We start from the raw sequence: 18,648 nt of genomic DNA, 5'->3' as shown, positions 1-18,648 counted from the left end.
ATCTTTTATTGCTTAGAGAGTTATTGAAATTGACTAAAGAAAATGCACAATACTATCTAAACGAAAAACTCACTATATTAACAAAATATTTACAACTTAGAATAACAAATTTACAAATCGGACTCCATAAAATATCATTCTTTCGTGTTCCATCAATTCTATTTATTTTATTTCGCGCTGGCGTTGATCGTCTGCTACGATTAACGCTCGCTGTTGCTAGGATATCCACCCAAACAGCACAAATCGTCCCAAAATCGTAGAAGTAATGTAACATCAACGTGATCACATGTACCGAAATCCTCTTAAATTCGTAGAGAACTGGTTGATAAAACAGCGAAATGTCCGCCCAGCACAGCGATTTTACGTGAAATCGCTGTAGATATGATATGACTTTCAACATTTTTGGGAGCAATTATCAACGTTTTTTGGATGCTTACAAAATATCAACGATATTTCTATTTTGTTACATTGTACTCTGGAGGAGTTTTCAACGGATTTTAGAAGTTAAATGGATTTATCTACTAATATTAGATGAACTAACAACCTGTTTCAGAGGATTTATCAAAGATTTTCTCATGTGTTTGTGTCACGAAATATCTACATAAATTGCATCTTGGTAAATTAATTACCAATAATTTATAGACTGTTTGCACACTTTTTGAAAGTCTTAAAAACTTTTTTACCCTCAAACTTTTTAAAACAGTAATATACTTAAGATTTTTTTAAAAATCATTTAAATAAAATTCAAAATAATTAAAAAAAACAAGAAAAATAAAATAATTTTTAAATTAATTTCAAATATAAATAAATATGTATATTTTATTTAAATAATTTAAGAAAAAATGGTTGATGTAGCGTTTAAAAAAAGTAATTTAAAAGATTTAAGACTTCCAAGAAACATCATGGTAATCTATGAATCATTGATAACCTATTTTGTGTTCATATTTAAGTAGACAATAAACCATTTCTTTTGTATGCACAATTCACAAATTTTATTCCAGCAATATTCTGAACAAACAAACAAAATAATAATAATAACAATAATAATATGAGAAATTTTAATTCAAAGCTATCTCTACGTCGTTCTTGACGATCAGAACATTGTTTCTTGAATTTAGAAAACATAATTAAAAAAAACTTAAAAAGCAGGCAATTACTTACTTCACGTTAATACAAGAAATCGCTAATTCATTTACACACTCACGCTCGCAACAATACACAAGCCGACAACTGACAACGTGGAAACATACTACAGTCAGTAAATAGCCATTTTTCTAAACTGAAATTGTTGCGCATGAGCAGATTAAACAGTTTTCAGACATGTAAAAACTCGTCAAAATGATTACAAAAATTAGAGATACGTTATGTACTATAAATGTAAACTTTCAAACATATTTTGGATTTATTTTGAAACCTGTGTCAATTTCGTACTTTTGTCAACCATATTTGGAAAAGCCCAACTACGTGAGGAAATCTACATCGCGTCGATATCCGTTTGTGATATGTCATGAGTTTTGCACCAGTTCAACGATATAACAACGGATATTGGAAGATCTGTGCTGTCTGGGCAGTCACATGGTTTGGTTTATGAGCAGCAAAAGGGTTGCCATAGCTCGGTCTACTCTTATTATTAGTCTATGGTTTGAACCACTCATGACACCGTGAACGACTCATCACTTCATCACCGAAAGCGTTCTGAAGCATTTGGAAAGTTTCCACGAATGATTTGCCCAATTTCACGCAAAATTTGACGCAAACGCGCTGCTCTACTTTCCTGTCCATTACGAAAAAGCTAGAAATAAAGAAGTGGCTTCAGTAAAACAGCTGTAACTTCCGTTTGGAGAAGGTTATCAATATTATGAAACAACAGCTGTGCTCGGGAAGACTTACTCTAAACAATGCTGCCAACCGGAAGTCTCTAGCACTCTCTGTTCCCGCGCAATTTCAAAAGTCCTGCAACTTTTCGATCAGACCTCGTATGTGTGTGTTTGCGGGGGCGTAGGCGTGCATGCATGTGTAGGCTAGACTAAAAGGCCCCTATATACGCGGTCCGGTGAATCAGCTTAAGATCAGCCATTTTGGATCGGAGCCCGGGTTTGAGTGGTTGTCTTTTCTGGCGAGTTCTCGCGTTTGGTGATTGTTCACTGCGAGCGATTATTAGCTGCACTTGAATTGTTTATTAATCAAAAGTACCTGGACGACCGAGCCTCGCTCGGCTTTAAAAGAATTATTTTTTTGTCAGCTCGTGTTTTTCTAAGGTTCAATACTTATCCAAACATACTTGAAAAGCTTCACGTTAACGAAATACTAAGCACTCGACCTTCTTATAACACTAAAGTACCAAACAAAGAAGATTATGAATGTAATTAAATCAACATTTTGCTTTAAACTATCAGTCACATTTGTTTCCATTATACAATTTTCTTGTCAGTAATTAAAATATTTTAAGCCTTGGAGCCAGTTTTGCTATGGTGAAATCGGTTTTTAACGGAATACTTCCTTTCATACTATGATGCGTTTCACTATTTTATTCCAATCGAGATTTTCTTTTTGAATAAGTACTTTTAGCGTAGTTGGTTACTTTACGCCAAAAAATGCTACATACAGCATGATATCCATCAAAACTGATGATCCACAAACCATTCCAACAAATGATAACTGTCTTGACAAAACATAAACAGTCTCAAGACATACGTTTCTTCGAAATAAAATTTAGATGCGTGATTTAAAAAACATGTTAAACTATTTGAAGTGTAAAAAGGAAATAAATAAATAAAATAGGACGGTCAAGCAATAGTTTCACTTAAAAAAGACATTACTTTTTACATCGACTTACATAATGCTTTTGAATTTTTTTTCAGCCAAGTGTGTTTGAAATAGTGTTCCCAGATTGGGGGAAATTTCCCCTTTTTGGGGAAATCTGGTGCTTTCTGGGGAAATGGGTTTTGAGGGGAATTCTTTGGGGAAAAATTTTTTCCTTGGGGAAAACCTGGGGAAAAAAAACCTCGGGAAAAAGATTTTGTTTTCGTATTTAAATTCACGCCAAGAAGTAGTGGGAACATTGTTTGTATCAAACAGCGTTGGGTTAGCTTTGCTCAACTTTATGGAATTCGTATTTCGCATTATGTGGAAGATTATGCTATGGAATTCGCATTAATGTTCTGCGTGAGTAACTGGTTGATACGTGAAACAGGTAAAAATAAGTGTGATGAAGAGTGTTCTTGCATAAATATATACAAAAATCATAGTTCAAATGTACATACAGAAGCAGAGTAGTAAATGTGAGTAGAAAAAAAAATTGGTTATTTCTTATCTCTCGGTCAGGCACTTGTATTTATGACTAGTGGCACTCGCACGGCTTTGCCCGTAGTAGAAAATTAAAAGGTCTTTTGGTCGCCCTGTATATTTACAAATATTGCATGATGAATTTCTCACCAATTGGCTTGCCCACGTTACGGTTCCACGTTATAACTTGGTAATTTACTCGTCCATCTTATGATAATTTTGCTCGAGAAAATGTTCTTAAAATTGGAATAGAAAAAGAACAAAATCAAATTTTCAAAAAATCGCTTAAAGGTGCACACCCCCATGCTACAAACTAATTCTTTGCCAAATTTCATGAAAATCGGCCGAACGGTCTTGGCGCTATATGCGCGTTAGAGATCCTGACAGACAGAAAGAGATCCGGACAAAGAGATATCCAGACAGAGAGACTTTCAGCTTTATTATTAGTAAAGATAAAGAAAGATAAAGATAAAGAAGACAAAAGAAAAAGCAAAATGTGAAAAAAAAAGTTGGGGAATTTTATAAGAAAATTTGGCTATTTGGGGGGAAATTTTTTTTTTTCAAGAGACAAAAATATTAGAGGAAGTCGATTCATTTTATGAAAATATTAGTGGAAAAATAATTTTTGCATTTGGGGAATTTTGGTAGAAAACACCGCTTTTTGGGGAAAAGTTGGAAGGGAATTAGGGAAATCTGGATTTTACCATCTGGCAACACTGGTTTGAAATTAGCCAAAGTGGCCAATATCAGCCAAGCCTGGCAACCCTAAGCAAGTTTAAAATTTTAAAGCGAGAAGAGACAAATTTTCATTGTTATGATTGCAAATCGTCTGTCTGATGCGTCAATTCACAGTTTACTTCAAGGACTACTTAATTAGACTTTATACTAAAAAAACTGTTTTTCGTAAAAAAAATCGCTTTTTTTACAGGAAAAAACACTGATGTAGGTGAACTTAGAATGCAAAACTACAATTAAATCCAAAATTTCATCCAAATCGTAAGAGTTAATCGTTTTCGAGATATAAAATATAAATATACATACCCACAAGAATAAATTACCGCCCATTATCCAGGGCTAAAGCAGAAATACACCGCCAGCTGAGTCATTTCCAGCTGAGGACTGCAGTCTCGTGCATAAGCGTCGGAACCGGGGGAGCTGAGGGAGCTTGAGCTTCCCCTGGAATATTTCAGACCGGCTTGGCTCCCCCGGAAAATTCTTGCACTGCTGCTTTTTGCCGTACATTGTTTACCTCAACCTGATTTCAAAAATGTGTGCTGCCTTTTTTTGGGAATTTCGGAATTTCTACTCAATGAGCAACAAAAGCAGTGAGCAGACGGAGTGGTCAGTGCACTTGAATTCACCTTCACCTTTTTTTTCACTGTTTAAACACTCTTGATTGCCGAAATGCGGGAAAGTGGACTCTACTCCGCGACTTGCGAAAATCAGTACCAGTCAGAGGCGTAGTATAACCAAACATTTTTTTTTGGGGTGGGGGGCACCAGAGCCATCACCAAGAAGGGTTTTGCTACCTCCCCCCGCCCAGTTTTTTGGAAATGGCGTCACCAATTTCATATTAGTAATGAAAAAAAAAAAAAAAAAAAAGCAGAAAGGAAACCTTTGCGATCTTAAGAACATGTAATAGAAATGATAAGTGAACAAATAGAATAAAAGTGTCAAAAAGAGTTTTTTATGCGAAATTTGAAAGAAAATGCAATCTCTGAATATTATTTAGAAACATCCAAGCAAGGTTATGCATTATGATTTACCTCTGAGGAGCGCTGAAACGAACGTTTCGAAAATTTTTTAACGAAAAGAAAGTATTCAGTGTTTAGTACAAATCTATGACAAGCGTCAGTCAAGTAAAAAATGAATACGTAAATAAACATAACTTCATAGGGGCTGCGGCATTTTTAAATTTCTTTTTTTTTTTTTGTAAAAATATCATCATGAAAATAGTGATTAAGTAAAGAAAAATATATGTGCCACCAAAATACATTTTAATTAGAGAAAAAGTTGAAAAAGAGTAAGGCGAGATTTAAAAATGTCGTGACTAGTCACAAGGTGCTAGTTCTAAGTGTTTAAATACAAAAGGCGAAATTAAACAAAAATTTTGTAGCGATGTTCTCGAGACATGACATCTGAAACAAAAGAAAGTGTAAAAACTAAGATAAGTCTGAACTACCAAAAAATTCAAAATGTTAAAAGTTTTTTTTTTTTTTTTTTTTTTTTTTTTTTTTTTTTTTTAACGGGGGCCGCAAACGCATGTATTTCAAACAAATAAAAATATAAGGCTAGAAATTGAAAATTTCATTATGGAAAAACATAACCACTCAAATAATTTTGGAAATGAATAGAAGCTGAGAGCGAAGACACATTGGCTTGGTTGGATAAAGCAGCGTGCTAATGAGGGAAAGGGTGGGAGTTCAAATCTGGGCCGAAAAATATGGTTTTAATGTGTTTACCACATTTTACCATATTAAATTAAATGAAAATATATTAGTTGGTTCTATGTTTAACGACTTTCAAAGGACCAAAAAAAAAAAAAAAAAAAAAAAAAAAATCGTCCTTATGTAGAAAGCGTCTTTAAATAGAAACATTTAAAACCATAGTGGACCATCTGGGACCGTGAAAAGCCGTCTTTAAATAGAGAAGGTAGTTTAATAGAGCGTCGTTAAATAGAAAACCAAATGTATTTGACTTTTAGTTATATTTCAGCTTTGAACTGAATGCAGAGACATAGCTTACGTTCGACAAGCTCGACTGGTAAAGACCGGTTGGTTGATCACATGTCAGCCAATGATCACAACATTGCAGCCGGAAGATCATAAAACACTGCGGTTAGTCACCGGCTCACCGGTCGACCAGTTGAGTTCGTCGAACGCAACCTGAGAGAGAGACTACTTTATAGATATCTACTAGTATCTCTCCATAATAATTGCTTTCTTTTAGTTTGTTTTTACCGCCCTCTAGTGTCGTATGGCATAAGCATATACGATCATAAATTTCGTGCATCATTTTACAACTCTAGTCATATGACTGGATTGAAATTCAGAGTGTTTGGTTAGCAGGTAGCGAGTATTTAAATAAGTATGTTTATTTATTTGAATATCTTTAAAATATTCAAACGTAATGTTTTTTTTTGTTTAAAGTCTGTAGTTTGTCTGAATTGATGTAAAATTCTCCTTTTTGTCTGAAATGTAACAGAGATCGCCTCTTTCTTTACAAACTTGATTTCTGGTATTAGAGAAGGCGGTTTGTTATGATTAAAAAAAATATATATTACTTAAAAATCCTTCTCTTCCCCCATGTATTTTTATTGAATCAATGTGCTTTTCATTTCTGAATGGTTATTTAAAAATGAATGCTTAATTTCATGTTATATAATAGCTTGAACTGATCGTTCAATCAATTCAAGGAGAAAGATTTTTGAACTTTATGCTAATTTTAATTTTTTGCTTTAGCAACAATGACAAAAGGGTTGCCTAAAATTGGAGATGTGGAGAAAGAGTCTGAGTATGGATATGTATATTCCGTTTCTGGACCCGGTAAGTATATAATTTTTTAAAAATTGAAAACAGTACACTTGGTTTGTGGCATTAAGATAATTTCATTTCTTTAAACTTATACTTGTATGATTATGTATCAATAGCATATAAAAATTCTTAGTAAATTTTTTGTCAGTATTTTTGAATTTTAAATCAAGTATCATAAATATTTTGATCGGAATTTTCACTTATAATATTGTGACATAAAGTGAATTATTCTAGAAGTTGCAGTTTTCGTTTCTAGATGAATTTCTGTACTTATCCATCATATTTTGTAAATTGTACTCAATATTTAATTTCATTTGGTTTATTAATCCATCTCTTATGGTTTAATGTTATTAAAGCGAATTATATAAATTCTTCATAATGAAATGGCTGTCCGCAGTACATATGTGTGCACTGGGACCAGATAAGGTTGTTATATTTTGAACAGGATAACATTATTTAGGTAAGACAGTTCATTTGAACAGGGGTCTCTAATCTACGGCCTGGAAGCAGATTTTTTCCCGCCCACATCAAGTTTACAAACAGTAAGAAAATAAAATAAAATTTTGTCGATAATACATTTCCTTTCAAGCATCTTAAGCAAAACTTAGCACAGAAAATCTCAAGAGCCAACACTGAACGTTTAATTAAAGTAAACTTGTGTGTGTATGGAGGAAAGTCGAGAATCCTATTTTTATCATAGATGAATATTAAACATTAAATTGATTAATCCTATTCTATTATTATTCAAATTGTAGGGTAGAAGTAAACTTGCCCTCTTGTGTTTTTAGTTTTTTTTTCTTTCTTGAACTTCTCACTTTTTTGTTGAAAGTCTTTCCAATTTAAGGAAAGTTCACTTTGGGGATAGATTCTGTGCGATTACTTATCTGTTGAACTGTATTCAACAATGAAATTTTCTATAAGATAAGTGCTCTATTATAAAAAGTTCATGCCTAAGTTGATCCCCTTATTTTTAGTGAAAAATTGGGAACGTTTTGCCACTTTTGAAAAAAAAATAAAGGAAGGGAAAGTAAATTATAATTCATATTTAGGCCATTTTGCAGTATTTTATCCAATTGTAGAATCTACATAATGATGTTTTTTTTCCTCATAACTATTTAATTTGCTGTTTGATTAGCACAAAATTTTATTTTGAGCTAGTCCTACCAACACACCAACTCAAAATAAAACATTGTGTTATTCAAATGGTAAGTTAAATAGTTATGGCAAAAAATAGGGTCATGTTGCAAACTCTACATTTGGTCAAAATACTGTGAAATGGCCTACTTGTGATTGAAATTATATGATATTTTTTTTCCTCTAGTTAATAAAGTTTCTAGTTAGTAAAGTTGTTCTTAAAATATAGCTTTTTAACTTCTAAAAGTCATGTTATGTTTCTCTTTCAAAAACAAGCTATAATTTCTGTGCAATTACTATTATATGACAAGTGAACAATTCGATAATTCATTCTTTTCATTCAGTCTGTCTTTGCAGTAAAAAGTGTATCAGAATTTTTCTTTTTTTTTCTTTACCGTTCATTACAAAGGGTTGCACTGAAATTGAAAAAATGACCTCATTTTTTATTGATCATTTCAAAAGTTGTTGGAGTAAAATTTTCGGTAATTTTGCCCCTTATATCTGTCTATCCGCCCCTCCCCCAAACCTTTTTGCTAAATTGCTAAACTTATTCGCTAGTATATACAGTTATTAGAAAAATAATGACCTCGAATTTATTTTGCCAATTTCTCTTTTGGAATAACGCAGTTATGTAAAAACTGAAAATTTATTTGAGTCTTCAGCTGCAAATTCTTATTGATGACTTAGAAATGAAAAATGCAGGTTTTTGCTATGTTCTAAAATATTTAATAAACGAATAAATAAATATTAGCATTTTGTAAATGAAATTTTATGTGAAGGTTTGTTAATGACCTCTGGCTCACCTCTATTATTCACTGTTCATTATAACATTGTAGTGGTGTAGCAAGAAGTGTTTTATATGGGGGAGGGGGGGGGGGGACAATGTACTGTTTATCATAAAACCTTTTTGCTAAATATATGTAAGTCTTATTCAAAGGTTCAATTTTGACCTCTGACCTTCACATATTCATTTTTTATTTTCATGACAGTAAAGATGTTCTTATTCGATAGTGGGAATGAGGAGGCCATCACATTCCACAAAGCATCAAAACATTATGTGTTCATAATAAATTAATTTATACCTTTGTGTTAAAATGTAAAAAAATATACATCCGCAATATAAAAACACAAATATGATTCCATGTATGCATATGTTTAAAGTGAAAGCCTCATGAAAGATTTCATGCAATGGTACTAAGTCAGCATACCATAATATGCCATTCTCGTATTGTTTTTGTTTTTTTGAAAAAGTTGAAGGAATCATTTTTAGTTTAAATCAGATTTTTCAAAACTAAGTCTATTTTTTTGATTTAAAGATTTCAGTTATCAATTAATTTACATTAATATACATATTACTAAACATGGGCGCCCATATGCAAAATTTAAAGGGGGGGGGGGGGGCGGGGCTCAGAAATTTTCCCTATGGTGTAGCAGAACATTTTCCCCATAGAAACCGATTTCAGTACAGATTAGAGATATTCAAATTTGACATTTTAAATGACTTATTCATTAATGGCTGCAAAAGAATTTTTTTTTAAATTTTTGCAAAGAAAAAAACGTTAAAAGCAAGGAAGTTCTCATTTCTAGGGGGGGGGGGGGGCTTGAGCCAACACTTGCCCCCTATATGGGCACCCTTGTTACTAAACACTTATTCAAACCTGGAGCACCATGTGCAATGTATTATTGAAGCTTAGTTTTTTCACTTTGAATTTGCCTTATGTTTTTTTTTACATAAAATAATTAATTTTCTTTTGTTTTGCAGTGGTCACAGCTGAAAAGATGTCCGGTGCTGCTATGTACGAGTTGGTTAGAGTGGGTCATTATGAATTGGTGGGTGAAATCATTCGTTTAGAAGGAGAAATGGCTACTATTCAAGTATATGAAGAAACATGTATCCTTTTTGTTTCTGTAAAATTTCAGTCCATAAGGGTGTATTTGAAAAACATCACTCTGATTCTTAACTGTTCATTTATAATGTATTATTTTTTAACACCTTTCTTATAGTTGCCTCCTTCAAAAACGACCTTCAACATCAAACATTAGCAGGGCTCCCAAATGGTCCGCTTTTCCCGCCAAAGTCCGTTTTTTAGGGTAAAGTCCGCTTTAGACCGCTTTTTAACATTTTGGTCCGTTTAGTCCGCTTTTGTATTTTTTTAGTAAAAAATCAGATTTTAAAAATTTTCATTACATTAAAAGATACTGTGTGCTGACTTATGTTATTCCCGAACACGCTGCTGCGGCGCCGTTTTTCTATTGAACTTGACTTTCTGGTATTATTTCGCTTCAGATTGACGTCATTACTCCTCCTCCCACCGCTGTAACATGGAAATCTAGCAAATGGAGAAGTTTGGGGGAAGAGTTATGACGTGAAATCAAAGCATTTTGCTACCGATATTTCTCACGGGTTCGTACGCAGTTGAAAAAAATCAAGAATTTTTAATCAGTGCAATTTTCTGAACTTGTGTTCGATATGTAGCATCGCGAAAAATTACTTCCTGTGTTTGCGAGTTCAATCTTTTTGCATCTTGATAATATTTTGATATTTTTGACAATCAGAAGTTACTTTAACATTCATTAACTTAGATTAGCTTATTTTATGTTTAATTACAATAGATAATAAACTTTTTTTTCGGAACCATGATAACATCAAGCTTTCTTGGACTTCGCCGAAAATTGCCTGCTGGGTTTTGAGATTTCAATCTCTTTGCATCTTGTAAATATTTTGATATTTTTGGCAATCAGAAGTTATTTTGACACACTCCACCATAGATTAGCTTATTTTTTGTTTAATTTTAATAGATAAGAGACTACTTTTTTTTCAAAACCATGGCAACATTGAACTTACTTGCACTTCGCGGAAAATTGCTTGTCATGTTTGAGATTACAATCTTTTTGCATCTTGTTAATATTTTGATATTTTTGGCAATCGGAAGTTATTTTGGCATACGCCACCATAGATCAGCTTATTTTTTGTTTAATTTTAATAGGTAATAAACTACTTTTTTTTCGAAACCTTGGCAACATTGAACTTACTCGCACTTCGCGATCTTTTTGCATCTTGTTAATGTTATGATATTTTTGCCAATCGGAAGTTATTTTGACATACGCCATCATAGATTAGCTTATTTTTTGTTTAATTTTAATAGATAATAAACTTTCTTATTTTTGGAACCATAGCAGCATTGCACTTACTCGAACTTCGCGAGGAATTGCTTCTTGTTTTTGAGATTTCAATCTTTTTGTGTCTTGTACATATTTTGATATTTTGCGCAATCGAATGTTATTTTCACATATGCTATCCTAGACTAGCATATTTTATGTTCAATTTTAGTCATGTTTAGTTTTAGAGAATATTTTTTTTTTTTGGAAATTATGCCAACAGTGAACATACTTTGCGAAAATTTGATTCTCGTGTGCAAGATTTCAATCTTGTTGCTTCTTGTAATTATTTTAATATTTTTTAAAATTGGAAGCTGTTTTGACATGTGCTACCTCAAATTTTTTTATTTAATTTTATTTTTAAAAACTAAAAAACTCTGTATTCTTATTTTTTTAAGTACTCATAATGAGTATTTTCAATTTGAAAATATAGCTCCATGAATCTAACCTTACACATTTATTTATTACATTAAGTTATTCGGTAAAAGCAGGCTCAAATTTACATTCAGTGTATTTATCGCTTAAGCATCATTTGTATATTTTTGGGTATGGTGACTTCAATTAGGGTTGCCATTGGCGACTAAAAAGGCGACTTTTGCTACTATTTCTTACCTTAGGCGACTATGGCGACTTTTTTGGCAAAAAACAGGCCAAAAACGACTATTTAAAAAAAACGGCGACTTTTTGCAATAAAAAGCGACTATTTTTTCATATTTTATGAAATTCATGGAAAAAAAATAGGAAGAACAATTTTGAGAGAATTTTGAGCCAATCAGTTGCATTCCAATACACTATGGAGATTGCACCATACAGTTTTCAGCCAATAGGCGTCGATCTACTGAGGTCGAATTCAAATGCAAAAAAAAAGGGGGGGGGGGGATGATCTGAGCTGAAAGAATCTTCTTTTGAACTTTCCCTTTATTCACTGCTATTTTGTTCTAGTTAAACTATTTTTAGATTGTTTTCTGTTAGTCCAAGAATTGCAGTTGTTTCTTATTTGTGTGTTTACCAAGGATCAAGGATTGTAGTTCCAGGATTTTGATAACAGCCGATGTGAAATAAATACATTCTCGTAAGTGTTAAAAAAATATTATTTACTTTACATTATAACAGGGATAGATCGCCGCTTTTTGTCTTGGTTTTTAAAGACTTTTTTCCCGATTTTTCTCGGAAATTTTAAATTTTTCAAATCAATCAAACTTTTAAGTTAAAATATCATTTTTTTTTCTTTTTTAAGGATAAAATTATTTTAATATGCCTCCCACCATCCTACCCGAAAAAAAAATCGTAAGTTCTGCGAAACCAAAACTAAAAACATGATGCACATTGTGATTCCCCCCCCCCTAAAGCTCAATTTTCGTTTTCTGTAATAAAATTGCATTATTAATAATGATCTCCAGTGCTTTGACTTAAGTTATCCTAATTTGTACGGCAAAAAACTAAAGCCGTTCTTGTTTGTTAACATTCTAGCGTCGAACACGTGCTTCGCCGAAAATTGCATGCCGTGTTCGAAATTGAAATCTTTTAGCATCCGGTTAGTGTTTGAACTATTTTAAAAGGTCTTGGATATTTTAAATTATGCAATCATAGGGCAATTCATTTTGGTTCTTATTTCAATAATTTCTTAATTTTTTTAAAACTTTGTTCTTACGTTGTTATTACTTCGTATTTTCGTAAAAATACGAAAATTAAAACTAGCATTCCTTACTTTTAAATTTATGTCCAAAATAAATATTTTCAAAGCTACTTGAACTGAATTTTCCTGTTTTTTGAAGTTCACATAGAAATGAAAATATAGAGAACAAACACTCAAACGTCGAACACGTGCTTCGCCGAAAATGTCTTACCGTGCTCGAAATTGTAATCTTTTAGCATCCAGTCAGTGTTTTAATATTTTTAAATGGTCTTAGATATTTTAACTTATGCTATCTTAAAGCAATTTATTTTGATTTTTTTTTTTCAATAATTTCTTATTTTTTTAAAACTTTGTTCTTAAGTTGTTATTAGTTACGTATTTTCGTAAAAAAACGAAATTTCAAACTAGCAAACTTGTTTATCTTCAAATTTATTCCCAAAATAAATATTTTCGAAGCTACTCTAATTTAATTTTCTTGTTTTTTAAAGTTCACATAGAAATGAACGTAACTAAAAATTGAACTCTAGGAGAAATTCATATGAAAATGAAAATTTGACTCCTTTTAGCTGGAAACTGCTTCAAGTGATCACTAATAGCACTAAAATATAAAATGTAAAGAAATGAAATGAAAATTGATCTAACAATTAACAGCGGTCATAAATTTACTTGAATGTTCATGTATTGGTTTGCAATAATTAAGTTTAGCTTATTAGGTAATTTAAAATATGTTTTCACATGTAGAAGTCTGATAACATTACATCAGCATCTGCTAAAACAAAAAACCTGTCACTACCGGAACATAAACTGGGTCCCTGCCCTAAAAGTTAGGCTAAGAAGTAGAACTGACCCTGCCATTATTTAAGAATTTTTTAAGATGCTTTGCTTGACGTTGTCATGGTGCCATGTTCATGTGCCCCCCCCCCTCCCTTATACTAGTTTGTTGTTTACTTTGTTGCTAGTAAAGGCCCTAAACTTCCTTGAAGTGGATTCTGCATCTGTGAAAGATGAGTGGAAAGCATTACAATCAGAATTTTCTTCCCCATCTATTAATGATCAGCATGAAAGAGTTGATCATTTTTGGAGAGATGCTCTAAACAAGAAAACTCCTCTTGAACAACTAAAATATCCTTTACTTAATAAACTTGTCAAAGTTAGCTTATGCTTGTCTCATGGAAATGGAGACGTGGAGAGAGGATTCTCTATTTCAAAAAGAATCCAAGCTGAAGATTAGTCAAAAATGTCTGAGCGGATGCTTAATGAAAGGCTTATTATAAGAGACGCTTTAACGAAATACCAACATGTAGGCGAGGTAAAAATAACAAAGAAACTTTTAAAATTGGCATATGGGGCACACAAGTGGAAGAACAAAGAAAGTTGAAGGAACAGACTTTGGAAAAAACAAACAAAGAACGTGAACAGATGATTGAAAAAAAGAAACAGAGAGAAGAAGAAATACAGAGCAAAGCACAATCAATTAAACAACTGGAAGACAAAGCAAAAATAGCTGCTCAAGAAAAGAAATCCAATCAAGAGTCTTCAGATTCGCTGTTAAAATTAGCAAATCAACGACTAAAATCAGCTATTAAGAAAAATGATTTGTTAGAAATTAGAGTAGCACAGGGGATGATAGAAGGTGCAGAGAAGTTACGAGAAAAAGAACTGTAGAACAGAAAGAAACAAAGCTAAACCGTATTGTTAACAAAAGAAAATCAAGTTTAATAGATATTTATATAGCTAAAAAATCAAAAAATAACTAAATTTTCTATTTGGTCATCAAAGTGTTAAATGAAAGATTTTTAATCATACGGTGTTTAAATCTCTGTTTTAATCACACTCAAACTCAATTTATAATTCCTTTGTCTTGACTTAAAAAAAAATATCTTCATTAAAGTCTATTATTATTAGTACCATTAAAAAAATGCTGAAGGAACCAAGTCAATCTTGAAAAAAAAAATATTATGTTTGGGAAAATAAGTTTTTATTTTCTTGTAGTTACTATAGGTAGTCATCTTTTGATTGTGTGACACAATGTATTTTTTGAATTTGTAAGTATTTAAAAAATATTGGAAATATCAACTTTATTACTATTCTGAGAGTTGCTTTTTTGAAGTAGTAGTTTCAGTAAAAAATGTTGAATGATGTTAAAACACATGTTAGATCTGAGAAATTAAGTATTGATTTTTTTCTTTTTTTGCATTTACTATAAATAGCTATGTTTTAAGATTGTTGTGTGATTTTGTTACACTAAGTATTTTTTGAGTTAGTAAATAGTTAAAAGGTATTGGAAAAGCAACTATATGGGTGAAAAAAGCAACTTAATCATTGTGCTGAGGAGACTATTTAGGCGACTTTTTTTTACAATTTAGGCTACTAAAGCAACTATTTTGAAGCAAAATTTGGATGGCAACCCTATTCAATAAAAAAAATTTCTTTCTCACTAATTTTTATATCTACTTGAAGACAGTTACAATATTTTTTTGGTGCCCGAACAAATAATACATACATATGAAGAAATGATGTAGATACTTAGCATACTAATAAATGATTTGGCAAACCTCTAATATTTTTGAACTTAGTCAGTTATTAGCGTAGCCAGAAATTACCTCCTGCTTTGGTGTTTGGTCATAAACTCTCATATGTATATAAACTTACCATATTTAGGCTGGAAATATGTGTACAAACCAAGGGCTGTGGAGGGGGAGGGGGACCTCCTGGTCTCCAAACTATATCTTCTTGTCTTGCGGTACCTTATATCAAAATGAATTCTCTTTAAACTGGTTATGTGAAAAATTTTGTCAACTACTATGTGCTAAGGTGTTTACTGTAATAACTGTATCTAAAAAGTCTTTATTAGGTATGCACTGATTGATCAATCACTTGGGTGATTATTTTTAACTAGCCAGTTTTTACCTGTTAAGTAGTAGAAAATTTATTTTACAATTAAAGTTACTCTGTAAGATGGTCAGTTACATGCTTGCTTGTCACTCCCCGACCCCTACCATCGAAATGTTTGTGTGAATAATATAATTCAATGGATAAGAAGTTTAGATGTACAGAAGGTGATCAGGATTTATCATTAAAAATCATTATTTTGGCTAATTAACGAATTATCTTCACGTATTTATTGCCAGGCAGCTAATTTGCCTTTTGGTGCTACCCTGGGTTTAACTATGAATGGTCCTCCCAAGGTCCTCTTTTTAATCCCAACTGGTCCTCTTTGGACCCCTTTTTGATTCAAAGTGGTCCTCTTTTACCCTTTTCTATAGCTAAAATGTGTTGGGAGCCCTGCATTAGCTTTTTTTGTGGTGGTAAATCATAACCTGAAATCAAAGTCATATGCACCTCAGAAAGTTAAAACATATAAGCAGGGGCACTCCCTAAGAGCAAGAGCACACACCCCTTAATATTTCAGTGACCCCCCACCCTCCCAGAAAAAAAGCCTCCCATCCAAAAAAAAGTGAAAAATTGTGCTCAAAACACCCTCCCCTCTTTAAAAATTTCAATGCTGCAGTCTGCGTCAGGGACGTTTCTCCCCCCCCCCCTAGGTGGGCACCCTTGATATAAGGGATAGGCTTGAAGTCTTGAATTATAATTTTTTTTTGTTTACTTTTATGTTTGTGTAAGTAAGTGGGTTATTTTTACTACTTGCTGACAGAGTTTTTTGTGAATTGTTAACATCGTTAGTATTTTAGGTTGGATTAGCATTCTAGGTTTTTTTCATTAGTACTTTGTGTAGTGGACTTGTTGTTTTTGAATAGTTTGCTGAGTAAAGTTTCAAAATCTCTTTCTTTATGAATTTTATTACTTAATTATTTTAATTTATTTGTTTTAACATAGTTTGAGTTGTTCAAATTTCCTATTTGGAACAGCGTATAGTTTTGCATTTTGCTATGTCTTGAATTCCTTTTTGTATTTTCTTCTCACCATTACCTTAGTCCTAGTTTAACTACGTCATGGATAACATAGAGGTACACGCACTGCTACGATATATTTGCTGCTGTGCAGATACATTTGTTGTAGATAGTGCATAGCTTCATAATTTCGAATTAATATCAATCTTAAAAAGGTAGATTAATTAATGAAAAAGTTCACATTTTGCTTTTATGGATACATGATTAACAGCAAAAGACATTCTTACTAAATATTTTGCCCACTCATTGTATATTGCTTTTCAAACGTGTAGATAGTTTTGAGTTGTGTGTACAGATACTTTATATATTTATCTTACTAGGGCTTTAAGTAGACATGGCTTGCAGGGTTCGTACGCTTCTTCAAAACTCCTCCAATACTCCTTCATTCAGGAAATTTTCCTAAAGGGCCCTTCAAACTCCTTCATTTTGGTTTTAATTCCTTCAAAACTCCTTCTTTTTTATTTCAAGACTACATAATTTTTTCTCGATGACAGTGGCTTAAAATACTTCAATCGACAACTTAACATTGTCACTAGGGCAAAAGTATATTTACAATTTTGATGTAGTAATTTCGTATATTTTTTTTTTTTCATAAAGATGTGATTTACAAATTGAGCATAGGAGTCATAAAAGTTGAATGTGAAAGTATTATTAAATGACTACGACATTTCATAAGTGAAGGAAAACATGCTTAAATGGTGCTTAGCTATTTTTTCAAGTTTTATAACTATTTCTTTTCCCTCCACCACACTCTCAGCAGCAAAAGTCAGTTTGTCTAATTATTGTTTAAATATTTAAAAATACATAAGTAGATGTACTATATTAAGCAATTGTGTTAAATAAAACAATTGTTTAGTAAATCGCAGTTCTGATAATGTAAAAAGGGTCATCCATGTTTGATGTCATTACTTGAGAGGAAGCCGGGTTCATGAAATTGTGACAAGGGTAAGAGAAAGAGTGATAAAAAGTGACATCACACAGTTGTTACAACACTATGTTATGACATGTGATAAGGAGTAGTAAGGTGAAGTGTGACATTTTGTGACAAAGGGGAAGGGGGTCAAATGCGATGAATAAAAGTGCAGCACCATTTAAGGACAGCCCATTAGTACTCCTTCAAAATCTCATTTTACTCCTTCAAAACTCCTCCAAAAATAATTCATTTTATTTCTGAAATTGAGTATGAACCCTGGCTTGCCATTTTTAGTAAGCTTAAAATTCAGCTGTTTCATTTTCTGTGATTTGGCCCTGGATATTTTTATTTTAACGGCAACATATTATATAGGCATATATATTTAGTCGCAACCATTTATAACAAAGTCAAAATGGCCCAATTAAAATGTTGGCCCTATTTTGTTGTAAAAATTAAGGAATAATACATAGTATAATGTGAAAAATAGTGAACATCAAACACTATTTGATAACAGTTAAATAAATTTAGACCCTTACTTTTTTTGTTTACTAAGATTCTTAAATGCTTTGCTTTTTCTGGGTTGTGCAAGACATTACCATTTTTTTCAGTTGAACCAGTTTTTTCTGTTTTTGTTTGTTCCTTTTCACTTTTTGTGAAATTCTTCCACTCTAGTTACAGCATGCACAAATGATAGGTAGTTCAAGAATATTTCATTTTTCTTCTGGTTTTCCTCAATTTTATTCCATTCATTCTTTCTCCAAATGTGGCAATGTTTCATTATAGCAGTGAAAGGAATGTTTACTTCATAATAAATGAACTGTTCATTTTTTGATTGTTTTTCTTAAAAACAAGGAAAGTAGAAACTGTTATGTTATAGTTGTAAATTTGTCTACACGATTTTCTACAAACGGGTGAGACTGTATAGCATGTGTGTATAAATATGTATGTGATTTGCAATGTTGTTTTTAACATATATGTTTGAGCTCTGTGCTCTGTTTATTATTCTAATAAGATTAATTCTCTATGAAACAACTATTTCTTTAATTTTAGTTATGTCATGTAGTATCTACACTTATT

General features: G+C 32.1%; 1 protein-coding gene across 1 annotated transcript in view; it reads left to right on the top strand.

Annotated features, from left to right (window-relative positions):
• Positions 1–6,302: 6,302 nt before the first annotated feature.
• LOC129228114 (V-type proton ATPase catalytic subunit A) overlaps positions 6,303–18,648 on the top strand; it is a 45,615-nt gene continuing 33,269 nt past the window's right edge. Inside the window, exons 1-3 of the mRNA XM_054862757.1 lie at positions 6,303–6,372; positions 6,747–6,830; positions 9,715–9,843. Of these exons, the coding sequence (XP_054718732.1) occupies positions 6,752–6,830; positions 9,715–9,843 (208 nt within the window). The 5' untranslated portion in view covers positions 6,303–6,372; positions 6,747–6,751. The remainder of the gene's footprint in view (positions 6,373–6,746; positions 6,831–9,714; positions 9,844–18,648) is intronic.

Source organism: Uloborus diversus, chromosome 8, assembly GCF_026930045.1.
Source record: "Uloborus diversus isolate 005 chromosome 8, Udiv.v.3.1, whole genome shotgun sequence".
Classification (NCBI taxonomy): domain Eukaryota; kingdom Metazoa; phylum Arthropoda; class Arachnida; order Araneae; family Uloboridae; genus Uloborus; species Uloborus diversus.
Note: the sequence above shows the minus strand (reverse complement) of the source record. Positions and strands in the feature narration are given on the sequence as shown.